The sequence below is a fragment of the Ornithodoros turicata genome, chromosome 8 (assembly GCF_037126465.1).
Source record: "Ornithodoros turicata isolate Travis chromosome 8, ASM3712646v1, whole genome shotgun sequence".
Taxonomy (NCBI): domain Eukaryota; kingdom Metazoa; phylum Arthropoda; class Arachnida; order Ixodida; family Argasidae; genus Ornithodoros; species Ornithodoros turicata.
Window position 1 is genome coordinate 16281573 of NC_088208.1, and position 17888 is coordinate 16299460.

General features: G+C 46.7%; 1 protein-coding gene across 2 annotated transcripts in view; it reads left to right on the plus strand.

The window, feature by feature from the left end:
- The window catches only part of LOC135366538 (natural resistance-associated macrophage protein 2-like), a 63134-nt gene that overhangs the window by 37296 nt on the left and 7950 nt on the right, over nucleotides 1–17888 (plus strand). The window contains exons 9-18 of one of the 2 annotated variants that reach the window (XM_064599270.1): nucleotides 1008–1166; nucleotides 3916–3957; nucleotides 5034–5072; nucleotides 5158–5277; nucleotides 6506–6729; nucleotides 8383–8542; nucleotides 11207–11257; nucleotides 12156–12231; nucleotides 13738–13767; nucleotides 15338–15811. In XM_064599270.1, coding sequence (XP_064455340.1) covers nucleotides 1008–1166; nucleotides 3916–3957; nucleotides 5034–5072; nucleotides 5158–5277; nucleotides 6506–6729; nucleotides 8383–8542; nucleotides 11207–11257; nucleotides 12156–12231; nucleotides 13738–13767; nucleotides 15338–15339 — 903 coding nt within the window. In that variant the 3' untranslated portion in view covers nucleotides 15340–15811. Of the gene's footprint in view, nucleotides 1–1007; nucleotides 1167–3915; nucleotides 3958–5033; nucleotides 5073–5157; nucleotides 5278–6505; nucleotides 6730–8382; nucleotides 8543–11206; nucleotides 11258–12155; nucleotides 12232–13737; nucleotides 13768–15337; nucleotides 15812–17888 lie in introns of those variants that run through there. The other variant, XM_064599269.1, reaches the window with a different exon arrangement.

Here is a 17888-nt window from a genome sequence, read left to right on the forward strand (position 1 = left end):
AAAAAAATGCTCAATGTACAGCAGAGCTATTGTGTATCTGAAGCGTCCAAGTTATTAGCTTTCGGAAAAGCACACAATTTTTATAGGTTTACCATTCGTTTTACAGTCCTCTTAAGGCAAATGCCATTAAAGCTGTCATTGTCGCTGCCCCCGTGGCGCGGGAATTGGAGTATTTGTTAAGCAACAGACACGAGGATCTGCGGTGGCACACTGTAACTGTATTTGTTGATCCGAAGAGCCTTTACCCCTGTTTCACGGGCAGTCTTCGACGACCGTAGAAAACCAACTGCCATTAAAAACTCGCGTACTGCCACCGAGCTTGTGTCGTGTCAACCTGTCACGCAGCATTGGATTCAATGCCCTTTTCAGGTCCCCCAAGGTCGCCATTTTCCCATGTATTTGTTCCTATCCCGATGCGTGCAATGCAGGAGGCCGCCCTTAGATACCCCATTGTTACCAGACGTTGGCTTGCGTGGATTGTAGCGCGCTAAAGATCCAGTTGAAGCACAATCCAAGCCAGGCCAAGTCACCGAAGAAGAAATGGACGACTGCAGCGCCTGCGGCGCCTGGTACGACAGGTGCGCTATGTGATGCACGCAGCCGTGCACTAGATCCTTCCGATCGCTCAACACGTTTAAAAACGGGACCAAAAAGTGAAACACGACAGAGAAAGTCGTTATACGCGTTTTATTTGGACATATAAAGAGTAGATTCAACAACAAAACAAGAGTAGAACAACAAAAACATTTTGCCGCTAAACTTAGCGCGCTGAAGTGATCCGGAACGGCAACAGTGGGGTATCTAGTGGCGGCCTTCTTCATTGCACGCTTTTCCGAGGTGAGTTTGGGGGACCTGGCCCTTTTAGAACTCGCCACGTTACACGCTTGATGGCGCTACGCACGTTTTGCGTTGCAGTTGGTTTGAAGGGTCGTCGAAGTTTGTCCGTGTAACGGGGATATAAGACAAGAAACGCCATTATAAAGGAAACTGTTTTTCCATTCTTGCAGTCACGTGACGTGGATCGCAGCAAGAAGGAAGATGTCAAGGAGGCCAACAAATATTTCTTCATCGAAGCTAGCATCGCTATCTTTATTTCGTTATTGATCAACATCTTCGTTATCGGTGTCTTTGCACACGGCCTCTATGACAAAACCAATGAAGATGCGGTGAGTACATGCAGTTCTTGTGATAGATATGGCGTGTCATCCAAGTTCCGTTGTAGCCTGAGTTATGTTGCTGTTCCACCATAGTCGTCCCCTGTCATCCCCAACTGTTCCCCCTCCCCTCGCGTAGGGTCGATCGCGCCCATTTCAGTCGATTTCGAAACTATAGACACCTTGCGCCCTTACGTCATTGATTACGTAACGCCACCGCGCAAAGCACGCTGGTGGCCACTATCAGCTTTATCAGCCTATCAGCCGACGCGTTTTTCCCGATTCTTGCCCACCACAGCATAATATAATCTCGAACTGGTCTTCTCGTGACGTCACATGCTTGTAAACAGAGGGTCCGTCTGTGGTGTCATCTTATTCCTCCTGGACGACTGACCACGGTATCGAAAGTACCACGCGAAATAGTTCCGCAGTTTGACTGTTAGTCCACGGTATACCTGACAAGAGCAGACGTCGGATGTTGAGAGTATCCCGGAACTTTCTCTCTGGAAAGACGAGAAAACGTCACTCCATAAGAACCAATGATGGCGTGACCTTTAAGAATGGAATGCCGCGGCTGTGCAGGCGTGTCATGGAGTTACGGGGAGTCTGGACGGCGCCTTTCCTCCTCGGAATGCCGTTCTCTCACTCCTCCGCTTAGGGAGTGACATCACGCCGCCGGAGTTTCTGCGGCCGCCGAAGCAGCGCTGATTGGTTGATTTAACATGTAAGCACTTTTCGCACGAGGAAATTTGGTGGGTTGATTGTCGGTCAATGCCAAACCTTGTGGTATCGGTTTCATGGATGGGTTCCCGGATGCGACCGTCTCTTTAGGGACAAGAAGTGTTACACGTGTATACCAGTACAAGAAATGCCACGATATTGACCGGAGACACCACGTGGCGCACCGCGCGGTGCTAATTGTTCTCTCAAGTGGTGCTCTGAACGAAGGGAGCTTGCTACAGATAAGCGCAATGTGACGTATTCTCAACTGTGCTACTCTGACATCTCATTTGTTCCCTCGCAAACGATATCGCGCGGTGATTGGACAAATTATTTGAGGAGACCAATGACAGACCCCTCCTCATTCTTGAGAAGGAGAGGGAAAGCGTGAATCGCGGTTTCGTTCGCACATAAAACATGAGCGGTGCAACGGAGGAATCCCGTTCCTTTTGTATTCCTCTCAAGGTAACAGCAGCTTTGATTCCGTGAGGAGAAACTCTTGCTGCTTAAACGAACCCAAATGGAAAGGCTCAAAATACTTTTTCCGCCTCGATATCTGTAAGAAATGATCACAGAGCATCCAGTGCACACCTCCTAATGAGTGAGGGCCACGCCCCCCAAGTTGACACAGTATTACATGAACCGCTATCCAGCGCCGCGAGCGAGGGCTGAAGGTGAGTGCGTGCGACCGAGTACCGCATGATGGAAAATAACAGACCTTTTTCGCATTCGCGCCGTATCCTAACGGCGTCGTATCCTAACAAGCCCACGTGGGCAGCATAAAGGACCAAAACCGGTCTTGAAGTGGAGCCGACGAGTTGGTGCTGTGTCCCTATACTGATCCCCACTCCCATCTACTCCCGTCGACCACACCCAGCGCCATCTATTGAATACGGAGATAACCTTGTCCAGCGCACCAAGGTCGCAGCGCATGCGCATAGTTGTGAAATAGGTCAATTGTTGTGACGTGTTTTTTTTAAATTCCGTGTTAGCTCCGCGAAGCAACTGCGGCTATGAGCGACGCACAGACGTGGACGGATGGAGAGAGGACAGCAGGAAGGAGTGGGGGACAGGGGGGTTAGTATGCGTCCTGGACCGACTTCAGGGGGAACTGTGCCAACATTCTTCTGGAAAGTCTTCGGAGAACGCAGGGAAAACCTCAGAGAGCACAGCCGTGTGACAGGATTCGAACCCGTGTCACCTCCCAGTCTCGGCGTGGACCGGTGTTGTGACTTGTTCTAGCTTGTGTTCAGAGTTGTACATAACGCGTTACTAGTAATTGCGTTACTAGTAATCAATTACTTTTTCAGTAATTTTTTAACGTAATCAATTAATTTTGTGAGCATGTAATTTTCCAAGTAGTCTGATTACAATTTTCGGTAATCAATTACTGAGTAATCGATTACTTTTTTAACTTTCCATCAACAATGGAAACCCTTTTCAGCAAGCTAATAATGCGTATACAAATCTATAATCAAAGTGTGTGTGTGTTTTGTACGTTGGTTTCAAATGTATTTGTGAATTTCACTTACCATGTATGTTGGTGTCTCATATTGGAATTTGCAACAAGAGCTGCATGGTTGCATTCACTGCTTGTAGGCTTTGATATGGCCCACAATTTAAAAGTAACGCGTTACATTTGTAATCGGTAACGCATTACAATTTTGATGAAGTAATTTGTAACGGTAAAGAATTACTTTTCTCGCAGTAGTAACAGTAATTGTAATCAATTACTTTTTTCGAGTAACGTGTACAACTCTGCTTGTGTTGTGTGTATGTGTGTGTGCATGCGAAGAAACGTAGGAAAGCATGTGAAGAGAATGAGTGCGTGCCCCGTTAGTTGGATGAGTCCCCTTTGGTAAGTCTTCGGAAAGCAGATACCTGTGAGCTCTGTGAGACCCTGCAACGTGAGCCTGTGCCACACGGCAAACAGTTAGGAGAGAGCTACAACGACAAAAGATACGAAATGAGGAGAACGAATAATGAAACAAATATGCTATGCCCCTTTCACTGTTTAATTTCAATTCCCTTTTACTTCTAGAGGGCAATGTGCAGCGGGACCGAGTACTACGATGTTTTCGCAGTGAGTAATATTCCCTCTCTAATTACCGTAATTTCACGCGTATAAGCGGCACCGCAGATAAGCCGCAGGACGCGTTTTTTTGGGACGTTTTGAAAATTTTCTGGCAGATAAGCCGCACCCGCAGATAAGCCGCGGGCAATACGAGACGACTGATTTGTGCGACAAAGGAGACCATAGAGAAGGCCATAAACCCTGTGGTCCATACTCCGGGATCGGCACAGTGTACAACAGAGGAGGTCAGTTCTGGAGTTCTACCAAGATTGGATTGTGCCCTTGTGGGGAGTTTTTCGTGGACTGATGGGTCAGTGATCTTCCAGAAGACGTGAATCACTGTCACCACTTTCCTTAAAGCTGCTTGGGGGAATGCACCAGGAAGATCAATCTACTCGAATGTGGACCCGTCCCTGTTACGCACTGTTCGTGCATCTGCAGGGCAGTGCTGTTACAGAGGCACTGTCGGCCCTTTCGTTAAAATCGGCGTATGGGGAAAATACCAGGAAAAAAATAGTCATCAGATAAGCCGCACCGGTGGATAAGCCGCAGGGCGCCCGTGAGAAAAAAAAATCGCGCATAAGCCGCGGCTAATACGCGTGAAAATACGGTACGCCTACACGGAGGCCTCCAGGAGACCTTTGAGACCAGCAGGAGTCGATGATGATTTCTGTTCCACTTTTTCATCTCGTTCACCCGAATACGTCCGAAGGCGGAAGAAGCGGAGGACAATGAATTATTTAGCTCTACAACGACATCAATATATTTTTTTCAATCCTTCGGTCAAAACAACCCCAGGTAGTCGAAATTATCCGCAGTCCTACCCCGCGTCACGTTCAGCATGTCGCCTCACATATAGCCTGACGCACCTTACGTATAAACCTACTCCCAATTTGAATTTTTTTTTTCATTAATTCAATGTTTGTTCAATAAAAAATTTGAGTAAATTGAGTGAAACTTGGCGTATTACTATAAGCCAAGTTGCCATATAACAGTCACTGTTCTATGAGCCTATGGTTCAGGTATGTGCCTATGAGAAATGTATTTGATGTATTCGATAACGGAAAGCATCGTTTACGTTTCAGAACAATACTGACCCCGTTGACGTTGACATCTACAAAGGCGTAAGTGTCCCGGACATGAACACCTATTGGGTTTTTGGTTGATTTCCTTCGTCTAGCATTTACGCGTGACTCGTTTGTTGCTTAGGGTGTGTTCCTTGGTTGTGCTTTCGGCATGGCCCCCCTGTACATATGGGCCATTGGAATCTTGGCCGCTGGACAGAGTTCAACAATGACGGGAACATACTCGGGACAGTTCATCATGGAGGTACGTCTCACGTTTGTAGAATATGGTTCTGGAAAATGACATGCATGGTACAGCTCGCATCAGAGTTAAATTGAACGCCATTCCGGCGTGCGCACCCTGGTGGTGCTTAGTAGAAATAACTGGTGTTCGGTGTTTACACTTAGAGGGGATGACCCTCGTTATGAATGCGTTGTTCTCTGCTAGGATCTCTTCACGCTTCGCAGACTGGAGTGGCGTTCAAGTTAACTTTGACGCGAGCCGTACGCAACTCCCAGTCGCTTATCTGTTGTTCGTCGAGACGTGCGGAGTGTCCGCGCCAACTGCAGAGGCGCGTTTCTGACGGGGCGACAAAAAAGAGCTTCAAATCTGCCGTTTTTATTGTCATTTTGTGGACCATTCCGTCGTCCTCTATTGATTACATAAATCTTTCTCAAAAAAAAGAAAAAAAGGACAACGTCATAATACTATGTTATCATAGCTCTGGTGTCTTATCTTGCGGCACCAAATAATTCGTTACTTAAAGCTGATGAAGACATCGCCCCAGTGGGTTGCTAGTGACTACTGTGCCTGGGATGTATGGTCATATAGAGTGTGTCCCAGCTAACTGCGAACATATTTTTAAATATATATATATTGACAGAATGGCGTAAATGCAGGCTAGCTGGTGGCCCAGGCTTGCCTATCATGGTATATATATATATCACTTTTTTCGAGATGAAATCAATTGCAATATAGCATATGCTGAAGGACACTTTTGTGTGTAAGTGTACTGGGGTAGCCAGTTCGACTTCGTCGAAACTCACATCCCCATTTTTTTTTCTTTATCACATCACATCACATCACATTACTCCTTAGGAGAGCGCAAACTCCTAAGGCAAGGTCCTGACTAACTTTTAATAATTAAATTGTGAATTATAAAAGCTACGAATTTGTCCCAGTGAGAACATCTGGTCCCTTCGGTCACCTGCTGCCGTAGCCGTTTTCAGAAGAAAAATTCCTTCGACAGATCGTCTGCAAAAAATTTGTGAAGGAACACCAGTTTTTCTTTTTTGTTCATTGCGCTTCTTTAGAGACACGTCTTCCCTTCATTCCAAATGTGAGAGGGTGAAGGAGGCGTTTCCCAATATAAAATTCTGTCAATAGTTAGCACGGTTACACTGTATAATGACTCCATTAAGGCTTGTGGCCGGGTAGCTCAGACAAAGCTCCTTCGTTGTATCCTATACGTTTTGTTTGTGTGTCCTTCCAGGGCTTCCTGAATCTCCAGATCAGTCGCTGGTTGAGAGTGTTGATCACTCGGTCGATAGCGATTATGCCAACAGTCATGTTGGCGGCCTTTGGTAACATCAATGAGCTATCCACAATGAACGACTTGATGAATGTGCTCATGAGTCTGCAGCTGCCCTTTGCACTGATCCCCACGTTGACGTTCACGACTTCTAAGAGAGTCATGGGGGACTTCAGGAATGGCATGTGAGTGAATTCCCCCCCCCTTTCTTTTTGCCGACTTTATCTGCTGAACTCGTCGACGGTTCTCACATGTTTTATTTACTGCCAGCTCCCATTGGAGCTACACTCTTAAAAATGAACTTCACCGCATAGCACGCTTCTAGCCAACCATCATCTCGAATGATATCGTTATCTGCCCTGATTTGTTGAAAACGGGAGGCGTACGCCTTTTTGTGACAATTATGAACAGCATAAGTGTCACAAAAAAGGCGTACGCCTACCGTTTTCGGCAAATCAGGGCAGATAACGATATCATTCGAGATCACGGTTGGCTAGGAGCGTGTCATGCGGTGAAGTTCATTTTTAAGAGTGTATAGTAGAACTGTAGCAAAGGAAATACGAAAAGCTGGAAAAGTGGGAAAGGATGAAAATACGTTGAAAGGATGAAATTAAAAATACGTAAGAAACAGCGCAATCATATACTTAATTATGACAACATGTACATGTACACAAACCCACTTCTTTCTTCACCTTTCGATCTCTCCCTATTATTTTTATTTTCGTCAACATCAACAACATCTTCACCTCTCCACATTTTTATTTATATACAATCCAATCCACTTCTTCCTTGTCGTTTCTCTTCATATATCATAATCTATGGCCATCATGTCCACTGCACTCCACCCACACCCACGCCCACACCGGAGCAGGCTGACCGCGCCTTCCCCCCTACATGACCCCCCCCCATCATGTCTAGGGTGTGTTTCTGGCCCATAGACTGGGCCAAAGGGAGGGCAACCGTGTAACATACACGTTCCAGATTTTTCAGCAGTACACTCTTAAAAATGAACTTCACCACATAGCACGCTCCTAGCCAACCATCGCCCCGAATGACAACGTTCTCGCCCTAGATTTGTTGAAAACGGGAGGAGGAGCCTATTTTGTGCCGTGCATAATGAGCACAAAATAGGCTCCTCCTCCCGTTTTCAACAAATCTAGGGCGAGAACGTTGTCATTCGGGGTGATGGTTGGCTAGGAGCGTGCTATGTGGTGAAGTTCATTTTTAAGAGTGTATGGGAAGCTCACGCTCTAATGTCATGTTATGCACCGCCGGTTATGCAACCGCCGGTCATGTTATGCACATTTCGTAAACGAGTGAAATAAATATTCTATTCAGCATGTTTGAAATGTCTGTCAGTACCAGACGTGCATACCGTATTTACTCGCATAATTAACGCATTCGCATAATTGACGCACCCCCAACTAAGGCGCCCAAATATTGGTACTTTTCCAGCTTTATTACCCAAATGTTAGTGCTCTCTCTCTCTTTTTTTTTTCTCTTTCACATGGTGTTTTCGCAAAAGTTGATATACACTCTTAAAAATGAACTTCACCGCATAGCACGCTCCTAGCCAACAATCAACTCGAATGATATCGCTATGTGTCCTGATTTGTTCAAAACGGTAGGCGTACGCCTTTTTGTGACACTTATGCGGTTCATAATTGTCACAAAAATGGCGTACGCCTCCCGTTTTCAGCAAATCAGGACAGATAACGATATCATTCGTGGTGATGGTTGGCTAGGAGCGTGCTATGCGGTGAAGTTAATTTCTAAGACTGTACTTCTTCAAATGCTGGTGCCTTGCCTACCATTGTCGTTACGCTTGTTCCACGCAGGTTTAATAAGATATTCATGAGTCTGGTGTCCTTGGGCATCGTCATCGTTAACCTGTATTTCGTGGCTGACTACGTGGAATCGAACTTGTCACACCATTGGGCCGTCATACTTGGCATCACAATCTTCGCCCTCTTGTACTTGGCTTTCAATTTTTACTTGGTAAGATTTCCTTTCGATTCGCCGATACCTGTTGCCAGGGCCGGCGTCTATTTTTGGTCCTGCGGGACACGCTCCGAGATTCGCGCACCTCCCCCCCCTCTCCCCCGCCCGTACCACAAAACTTCCTTCTTGGCCGTACGTTCCGACGATGGTTGTATTCCGAAACAATAGCGGTGGCCGAGTGGCATGCAATAGCAAAACATTCTGATGGAAGGTGGTATACAGGCAAAAACTACAAATTGTAGGCTGTCATGTGGATCGAGAACGAAAATTTTTACTTAATGTGCCACGTACGCACGTTGGCTTAGAACACCGTGCATTTTATGATCCACTGTCATCGGTTTGTGCACTCTAAAAACTGAACTTCACCACATAGCAGGCTCTGCGCCAACCATTGCCAAGAATCATAGGGTTATCACTCTTGATTCGAGGAGAGAGGGAGGCGTACGCCTTTTTGTGTCAATTATCTTATATTCAAATTGTACACAAAAAGGCGTACGCCTCCTTCTCTCCTCGGATCAGAAGCGATATAACCCTATCATTTGCGGCAATGGTTGGCGCAGAGCGTGCTATGCGGTGAAGTTCACCGCATAGCACGTTGATGCCAAACACCGTGAACTCCTTGCCATCCGGCCGTCATTTTTGCGCCCCCCCGGCGGACGTCTGGGGTGGCAATTTCTGTCTTCTCACGGGTTTCGTCGTGGAATAAAGGGTTGCAATTAAGCGGGTTGTGGCACTTTCATAAATGCGGCTGATTGCATCACGCACACGTTGTACTACACGCTGGAGTGTTGGAGTTTAAAAAAAAAACAAAAAAACGAAGTATTTTTATACGTGCCGTAACTGCACTCTCAAATATGAACTTCACAGCATAACACGCTCCTAGCCAACCATCATCTCGAATGATATCGTTGTCCGCCCTGATTTGTTGGAAACGGGAGGCGTACGCCTTTTTTGTGACACTTATGCTGTTCATAATTGTCACAGAAAAGGCGTACGCCTCCTGTTTTCAACAAATCGGGGTGGGTAACGATATCATTCGAGGTGATGGTTGGCTATGAGCGTGTTATGCTGTAAAGTTAATTTTGTAAGAGTGTGGCAGGATACAAACCTTTGAAGACGCCGTTCAGCGCCGAGTTCTGACATCGAATGAGCAAAATTCTTCTTCATTCTTCGCCATTGCTATTGGCTCCTCGTAAGCTCGTGACCTCTCCCGCTGTCCTCTCACTGGCGGAGATGCTGGCCGTGATGTCACACTCTAAAAACAGAACTGCACCGCGCACCACGGTGTGCGCCAAGCATTTTTCACGAATGATGGCGTTATCGCATCTGATTCGAACAAAGAGGAGGGCGTACGCCCTCTCGTGGAAATTTTGATATATGAAGTTCTCACAAAAAGGCGTGCGCACCCTCTCTCTTCGAATCAGAAGCGATAACGCTATCATTCGTGGCAACGGTTGGCGCACATCGCGCTGAGAGGTGAAGTTCTGTTTTTAGGGTGCGCATTCCGATGAGTTTCAGTATCCACGGTGCCTGTTTTCCATGCGTCTGCACTCTTAAAAATTATGGTGGTGGTGGTGGTGGTGATAGGGCTTGCCGTTGTCGGCCTCACGTATGTGGGCAACGTCACGACTCACGCCCTGGGGGAATGTGCGTCCTGGGCCGACTTCTAAGGGAACTGTGCCGACATATGTCTGAAAGCGTCTCTTAAAAATGAAGTTCACCACACAGCACGCTTCTGGCCAACCATCGTCTCGAATGATACCATTACCTGCCCTGATTTGTTGAAAGCGGGAGGCGTCCGCCTTTTTGTGACCCTTATATTGTTCATAATTGTCACAAAAAAGGCCTACACCTACCGTTTTCAACAAATCAGGTCAGATAATGATATCATTCGAGGTGGTGGTTGGCTAGGACCGTGCTATGCGGTGAAGTTAATTTCTAAGAGTGTATTACCCCCTTTTGCTGTAAAAAAAAATAATAAAAAATCAAAAATGAATGCAGTTCCATATAACTGTATCTCACGTTTATCGGGCGCAACATGGGGGAAGTGTCACAGACCTTTTAAACAGCCACGGCAGTGCAAAAAGTTTTCCCTCACGGGATGAAAGGTGCCGTTACCGTAACAGCAACACAGAAGGAGCGGGTTTCGTCCGTTACGTCGTTCATGATTTATGAGCCAAAGGAACCGCAGCGTGCTATTTCCCTTTCCTTCTCTATAGAAGCGTGACAATGCGGAGAGACCCCGGATTGGTCTCCTCCTTTTTTGTCCCGCTTTAGCTCGGAGCTGTCTTTTGTTATTCTGGCTTTGCGTTCTCCGCGTCGTCCTTTCATGATCTGTGTGATGACCAAAATAACACGATGTGTCACTTGTTCACATTCCGCAGCGCGCTGGGCATACCCCTGCAGAAAGCCGATGAAGCAAAAGTGCCGTACAGCGTCGACGGAATCACCTCTTCTATGTCACTCCGTCGATTCGTTTTTTTGTTTTTTTTTTACCATTAACTAAACGTTTTGCAGCTTGGCATTTCGGTGTGCACTTTAGCATTAGATCACGAAAGAGCCAACCCCCCCAGAAACGCTGCAATGTAGCTCAATGTAGCAGATGATACGTGGAATCGAAGCTATGGTCTAAAACTCTCAATTTCCTTTTTGTTTTAACAGGTGGGGATTCTGCTCGTTGTGTTTGGGTGCGAGTTCCTCACCAGGATTCCGGTATGTATAGATAGTGATTTTTTATGCATCTCGCGTGTTATGTTCAGTCTACGAGAGTGTCGCTCTCTCATAAGGCTCGTTCGAGTTTCCTAGACAAAACTGACGCTAATATCGCCGTTCGAAGAAATTACACATACATTTGTACCTCATGAGTTTTGCAGAAAAACTGAGGGGGAGAAAAGACTCCGTTTCCGGTGTTGAAATAAATACTTTTCACCCGCAGCGTTTCTGCAAAAGTTCTGCCCGAAAAGTTTGTGTTTGTAAGAATTTTTTTTTAATCCAGTCTGTTACCTTTCGAACCTTTCTCGCGCACACTCTAAAAATGAGTTTCACCGCATAGCATGCTCCTATCCAACCATCATCCCGAATGACAACGTTCTCGCAGCTGATTTGTTGAAAACGGGGGCGGGGCCTATTTTGTACCACTATGCACGTGCATAATAGGCCCGGCCTCCCGTTTTCAACAAATCAGGGGCGGGAACGTTGCCATTCGGAATGATGATTGGCTAGGAGCGTGCTATGAAGTGAAACTCATTTTTAAGAATGCAGGGATAACAGTAACTTTTGTTAACAACTTTTGTTTGTTTTGTTGTTTCGTTTTATTAACAGTAACGTTTACGGGTGTAATATCAGTAAATTTTAAAATAGCGGAAGACAAGGTTCAAGGTGCTCGTAAACGTTTTCTTACGGCATACACAAGCAACATCGATGATGTTCCCAGCGTATTCTGAAGGGTAGTCCAAAACTTAGTGCAATAACAGAATGGCGTAAATGCAGGCTAGCTTTTGAGCCTTCGTGTTTATGTTTGTTTACGTGTCTTGCCCATCGCTCAGGCTTGCCTATCATGGAATTAGTGCAATAAGTGTTCATTTTTGACCTGTTCCTCTGTGATCTTTAGGTTGTCGGAAAATATTTGGAAGAAAAGGATTACGACCTCCTGCTGGCAGGAGTCTCAGATGACAACCTACCCACTGGTATGTACTGCACACGGCTGCAATACTCAATTTCGATTCATAAACAAGTTCGCTTCGTACCGTAACTAAGATAAATATGCATGCCGGTAGGGGGCCCTACCTTTCGAGATCGACGTATTTCCTTCCAGAGTGCTCTGCATTTTGTCGTGACGTGTCGAGCCCGGGTCCACGTGGAGGGGCATGCAGGGCAACCTCCTCGCGTGAACGTTTCCGGGACGTTCCGCTATGATATGTTCACCTGTAGAGGTCCTTTTCCGCGAAGAATACTAGCGATCGACCCAATGAGTCACACAATCGAGGCTACGTAAAAATGGCGCCAATAGTCAGCCGAACAAGCGAACCAGCATGTCGTCATACCATAGGAACGCCCTCGTTGTCAGCACCGACGTTCTAATAATAATAATAATTGGGAATGAAAAAAAAACGGCTAGGAAGCAAACGAGCTGGTGAAGATGATGCATAATGTAAAACCCCGAGACCACACTCTTAAAAATGAACTTCACCACATAGCACGCTCCGAGCCAACCACCAACCCGAATGACAACGTTCTCGCCCCTGATTTGTTGAAAACGGGAGGAGGAGCCTATTTTGTGCCGTGCATAATGGCACAAAATAGGCTCCTCCTCCCGTTTTCAACAAATCTAGGGCGAGAACGTTGTCATTCGGGGTGATGGTTGGCTAGGAGCGTGCTATGTGGTGAAGTTCATTTTTAAGGGTGTAGGGAACACGAAAGGACAGACACAAACACGAAGACTTCGTGTTTGTGTCTGTCCTTTCGTGTTCCCTGGTCTCGGGGTTTTACATTATGCAATAATTGGGAGTTTACGTCGCGAGACAACAGAGACCATGAGCGACGCCGTCCACAGCGGTCGGTCTGTGGATTGCTTTTGCCCACCTGAGGGTTCTTTAACGTGCAATGGAAGCTCACCACACAGCACCCCGTATTTAACGTCCCTCGCGGAAGACGTCGTGTCTAAGCAACTTGTACCCTGCCACCAAGTTGCTGGCGTCCTCGGCAAAACTAACACCAAAGTAACTGGTACAAGTGATGTGGAGTTGCGGGCGTTACACTAGTGAAGCTAAAATCCCCATTTTATGTTTCTTAAAGCTAACCCAAACCAACACCCTGGCGAGAACTGGAGAGCGAATCATTTTACGACACCCGGCGACGTCGGTTTTGCGCGTTTGAGTAAGGAAAAAAGGCTACCGCACGCAATGTTTGGACACGTTTGAAGCGTTGTTTAGACCGTGCTTTAAAAAGCTGGGGAATTATCTCTACGCTGGTGCAATAGAAAATAAAAAAAGTGAATTTTAACTTGCTCCACCTTTGATCATTCTCACTCTTCCATCGAAAAAAAAAAAAGCTTGAACTTGAATGACGGAGAGGTCACACAAAAAGAAAAACAGAGAGGTCACCAGACTTTTTTTCGTCGATGGATTTCTACAGCTCGTCTGCCTACTATATGCAATTTCTTTCAGTCACTTTTTTTCTTTTTTTTTTTACAGGAACGCACGGAGCTTCAGACCCCGTCTTTTGTAAGTGTATTGTACATTGCTCTTATTACCAGAAACCTTTAAAGGGGCACTAAAATGCAAAAACAACTTGCTCTCAAATGAAAGTTCGTGCGCAAAATTAGCTCACACAGCGCTACCGCTTAGAAGAAAAACGCAATGAAAAGCAGAGCCGTCATTGGTGGCAACGAATGTAGGCAAGGGAGGCCAGGAGACAGGCCAGGCCTTAGAAGTCGGCCCAGGAAGCACATTCCCCCAGGGCGTCAGTCGTGACGTTGCCCACATACGTGAGGCCGACAACGGCAAGCCCTATCGCCATCACCACCACCACCACCACCAGGAGGCAAAGATTGGCGGCATCCAATGAGACAGCAGGAGAAGCGCGCGCTTACCTATCGTGGCAATGCGGATTTGGAACGGGTCCTATCGTAGAGTTCCGTATATGTGCGGTATGATGCGCACTGCTGCTTTTTTCAATACCGATTCACTGAATTGTAGTCCACACCAATTCTCGCGAATGTTCCACTGACAACATTTATCTTCACGTCTTTCAGACAGCGACGCCGCTCCGCTCTGCACTCTTAGAAATGAACTTCACCGCATAGCACACTCCTAGCCAACCATCATCTCAATTGATATCGTTATGTGCCTTGGTTTGTTGAAAACGGGAGGCGTACGCCTTTTTTGTGACACTTATGCTGTTCATAATTGTCACAAAAGAGGCGTACGCCTCCCGTTTTCAACAAATCAGGGCAGATAACGATATCATTCGAGATGATGGTTGGCTAGGAACGTGCTTTGCGGTGAAGTTCATTTTTAAGAGTGTATGTTTTCCACCGGGACTGCTCCATGGCGTGCACGCGCAGCATGAACTAAAACCACGACCTACTAGAGTATAACGACCACGTCAGGCGCACCCCTTCTATGCGCCGCATTTTTGGAAGGTAGCGCTGGCGCTTCTGATCGTCCCAGTTATTCAACTCCTACAACAACAACACAATACTCAACTTCTACAATACTTTGTACTTCAGCTTACCTTAGTATTTCTGTACAAGCGGTGTACGTTCCACAGATGTTTCATTCTGAGGTTGATTATCATCATCATCATTCTACGCGTTTTCATAGGGGCTATCGCTGTCGTCTGCTGCGGTAGTCGTACACACGCTTCTGCGCGTTCAGAATTCAAATTTCCATCGTCCAATCGTGTTGTGCCGATCAGTAGCGCCCCTGGCGGATCGTGCGGACAGGCTCCTCATAGGGTTTTCTGATTGTGACATGGTCGTTATAATCTAGTAGGTCGTGACTAAAACCAGCGATGCGCGAGCTGAAACGACGTTCACTGCCTAATGCCGAAGCAAGAAAAAGTCCGGTTAAATTGCGATCGTAGCTCCATACCGGGATCAAAGGTCTTAAATTACGATAACAAGTACGCAATTAACATAGCCTGCAACATAATTTGAAGTGAACTCGTTTTCACATTTTAGTGTCCCTCTATAGGGCTTTCCAGTTCTATAAAATGCATGCTTCTCTCGCTCAGCCTTTCCGAAACTTGCCAACTTTGTATGCGGTATTCGATTTCGATGCATTATTTTAGGATGGACCCTGCACCCACATCGGCAGAATGTCAACCTCCAGAACGTCACCACATAAAGCATCACCCGTTACTGTAGGTCACGCGCTCTGGGACCGCTGGCACTGGATACTGAGATCTCATTTCGAGTTGCGCGTTTTTAGGTGACTACTAAAGTAGGGGAGGGATGGTCTTTTTTTTATTTTTAGATCAAATGTGGCATTTTTTTTTTCCGGCACGGACTGTCATCATTTTCTGTTTATTCCGGCGCACGATTCAGAATTTTATGAGAGGCAACTTTATCAAATCACCATTATCATCATCACTGGCTAATGTCAAGATCTTTGCGTTCTACTGGAATGTTTATTTTTGTCCATGGGGAATCGTTGTCGGAAATGCGCAGCCATCATCACGCTGGGTAACCTGTGATAAAAAAAAAGAAGATAAAAGTCATTACACCATCATCATGACAGAAATAAAGTGGTAATCTCATCTGCACGTGCATCAGTTTTGACTGAACCATTCCCTGAAATGAGAAGTCCACAAACGTTTCGGTGAGCAAACAGATGGCACACAAAAATATCAAGCAAGGGGAACACACAAAATATCGCTGACGCATGCCACAGGCGGCCCTGAGAAGGGGACCTTCACGTACCATATAGAGTGCCACTACGGACTAAATCTCGTGTCTTCAGAATCCTACCAAAGTTATGGCGTACAAATTTTCTTGTCTCACTTTACATTCCTGCAAAATATTTCGGCTCTACGCGTTGCGAAAGCTAGAGAAAATTAATCTTCGTTTTTGATAACTGTGATGTCGTGTTAGGCTCCGATAGAGCGCCCGGCTCTCATCTGGCAACGTTGTTGCCCGTCGCGTCTACCAGGGGGGCTCACTTTCTGCACTCCGTTAGCGGAGCCCCACGCGTGACGTACCATCGTACCGCTCCGACCTTCGAGAAAACACAAGGAGGGAGAAGACATCTCTCCCATCCCCTCCTTCGATCAACGTCACGTGACCCTCCCGGACGCCGCTGTCGTTGCTAGGAGATGAGTGCCCTCTCCAGAACATGATCACATCATTGCAACTTGTGGCATTACCATTACGTCACCCGCTCCTCGCGCCATCGAAACTTCTGGAGGCTTAGCAGATCTTCAAAAATTGATTGAAATGCGCAACGTTCGTAAACAGGGTTCAACTTTCGCGTATAGAATCCTTGAGGCACCTTCTTTTTATGGGCTAAATAAAATAACCGCTGTTATCCGAGTCCGGAGTGGCGCTTTAAAAAAATAAGTTACTCGTGTATGCGAACTATAAATGTTTTCGATGACTGAGCAAAACTCACGAGGTAGCGCGTAAACTTACTCAGGAGGCAGAATAAAAAGGTGTGCAGACCCCTGTCAAAGGAACTGAATGATGGCAATTGAAGAAAAGGTACCCGACTGAGCGTGCGAGGGTTGTTGCGTTTGGCCCTCTGCGTTTAATTGCCTCACCTGCTACAACGTTGCCTGTCAAGGGCATTGCTGTGGTTCAGCGAAACAACAGGACCACTAGTACCACGCAAACTGACATACCGAAGCAAGTCACGGGTACCCGCTATGGCAGAAATACGTTGTGTCAAATAACTGTCCTGAGACTGGAATGCACAGAAAGACACAATGCAGCGCAAGCCTCGATGCATTCGAGCATGATACATTCCGCGTTGGATAACCTGAGCTGACGCATTGCTGAGACGATGGGCTACGACATCAGGGTTGCGGAATGGGGTGTCCTATTCCGTTTCAATTCCATTCCGAGGAATGGGGATTTGCGATAATTCCATTCCTTTCAGTTCCTCGGAATAAAAAAAGTACGGTCATTTCCCACTCCTGGAATGGCTTGGCAACCCAATTCCGTTTCGTTAATTCCCTCAATAAAAACCAGCTCCCGTGGCTCAGTGGTTAGCGTGCTGGCCATGTCACGTCGAGACTGGGAGGTACCCGGGTTCGAATCCCGGTGCCGGCTGTGCTGTCTGGGGTTTTTCCTGGGTTTTCCTCAGACGCTTTCAGACATATGTCGGCACAGTTCCCTTAGAAGTCGGCCCAGGACGCACATTCCCCCAGGGCGTCAGTCGTGACGTTGCCCGCATACGTGAGGCCGACAACGGCAAGCCCTACCGCCATCACCACCACCCTCAATAAAAGAAAAGGACCGGTGACAAGTCCGTAAGTGCTAGAGGAGATTGACATTACCAAGCACGGAAAGAGCACAGAGACAAGGTTGTTTCACTGTGTCCAGGTGCGGTGCAAAGGGCGCGAGGGCAGAAACCCCCAGCACTTTGAAACCAAAACTGCCACCGGGGCAACCAGACCATTCCATCCCCATTCCTAGGACAGTTCCCAACATTCCATTTCAATTCCATTCCGGGCTCTGCTAAATCTGGAATGATTCCGGAATCATTCCAACTCCGGAGTGGCAACTCCGCAACCCTGTACGACATACATAAAAATATTTGTCATCTAACGTTCAAAAGGGTAACTGCAAGCCTGAAGACGGGCTCGACATGTCTCCGCTCCTTTTTGGGCACGAGAATGATTC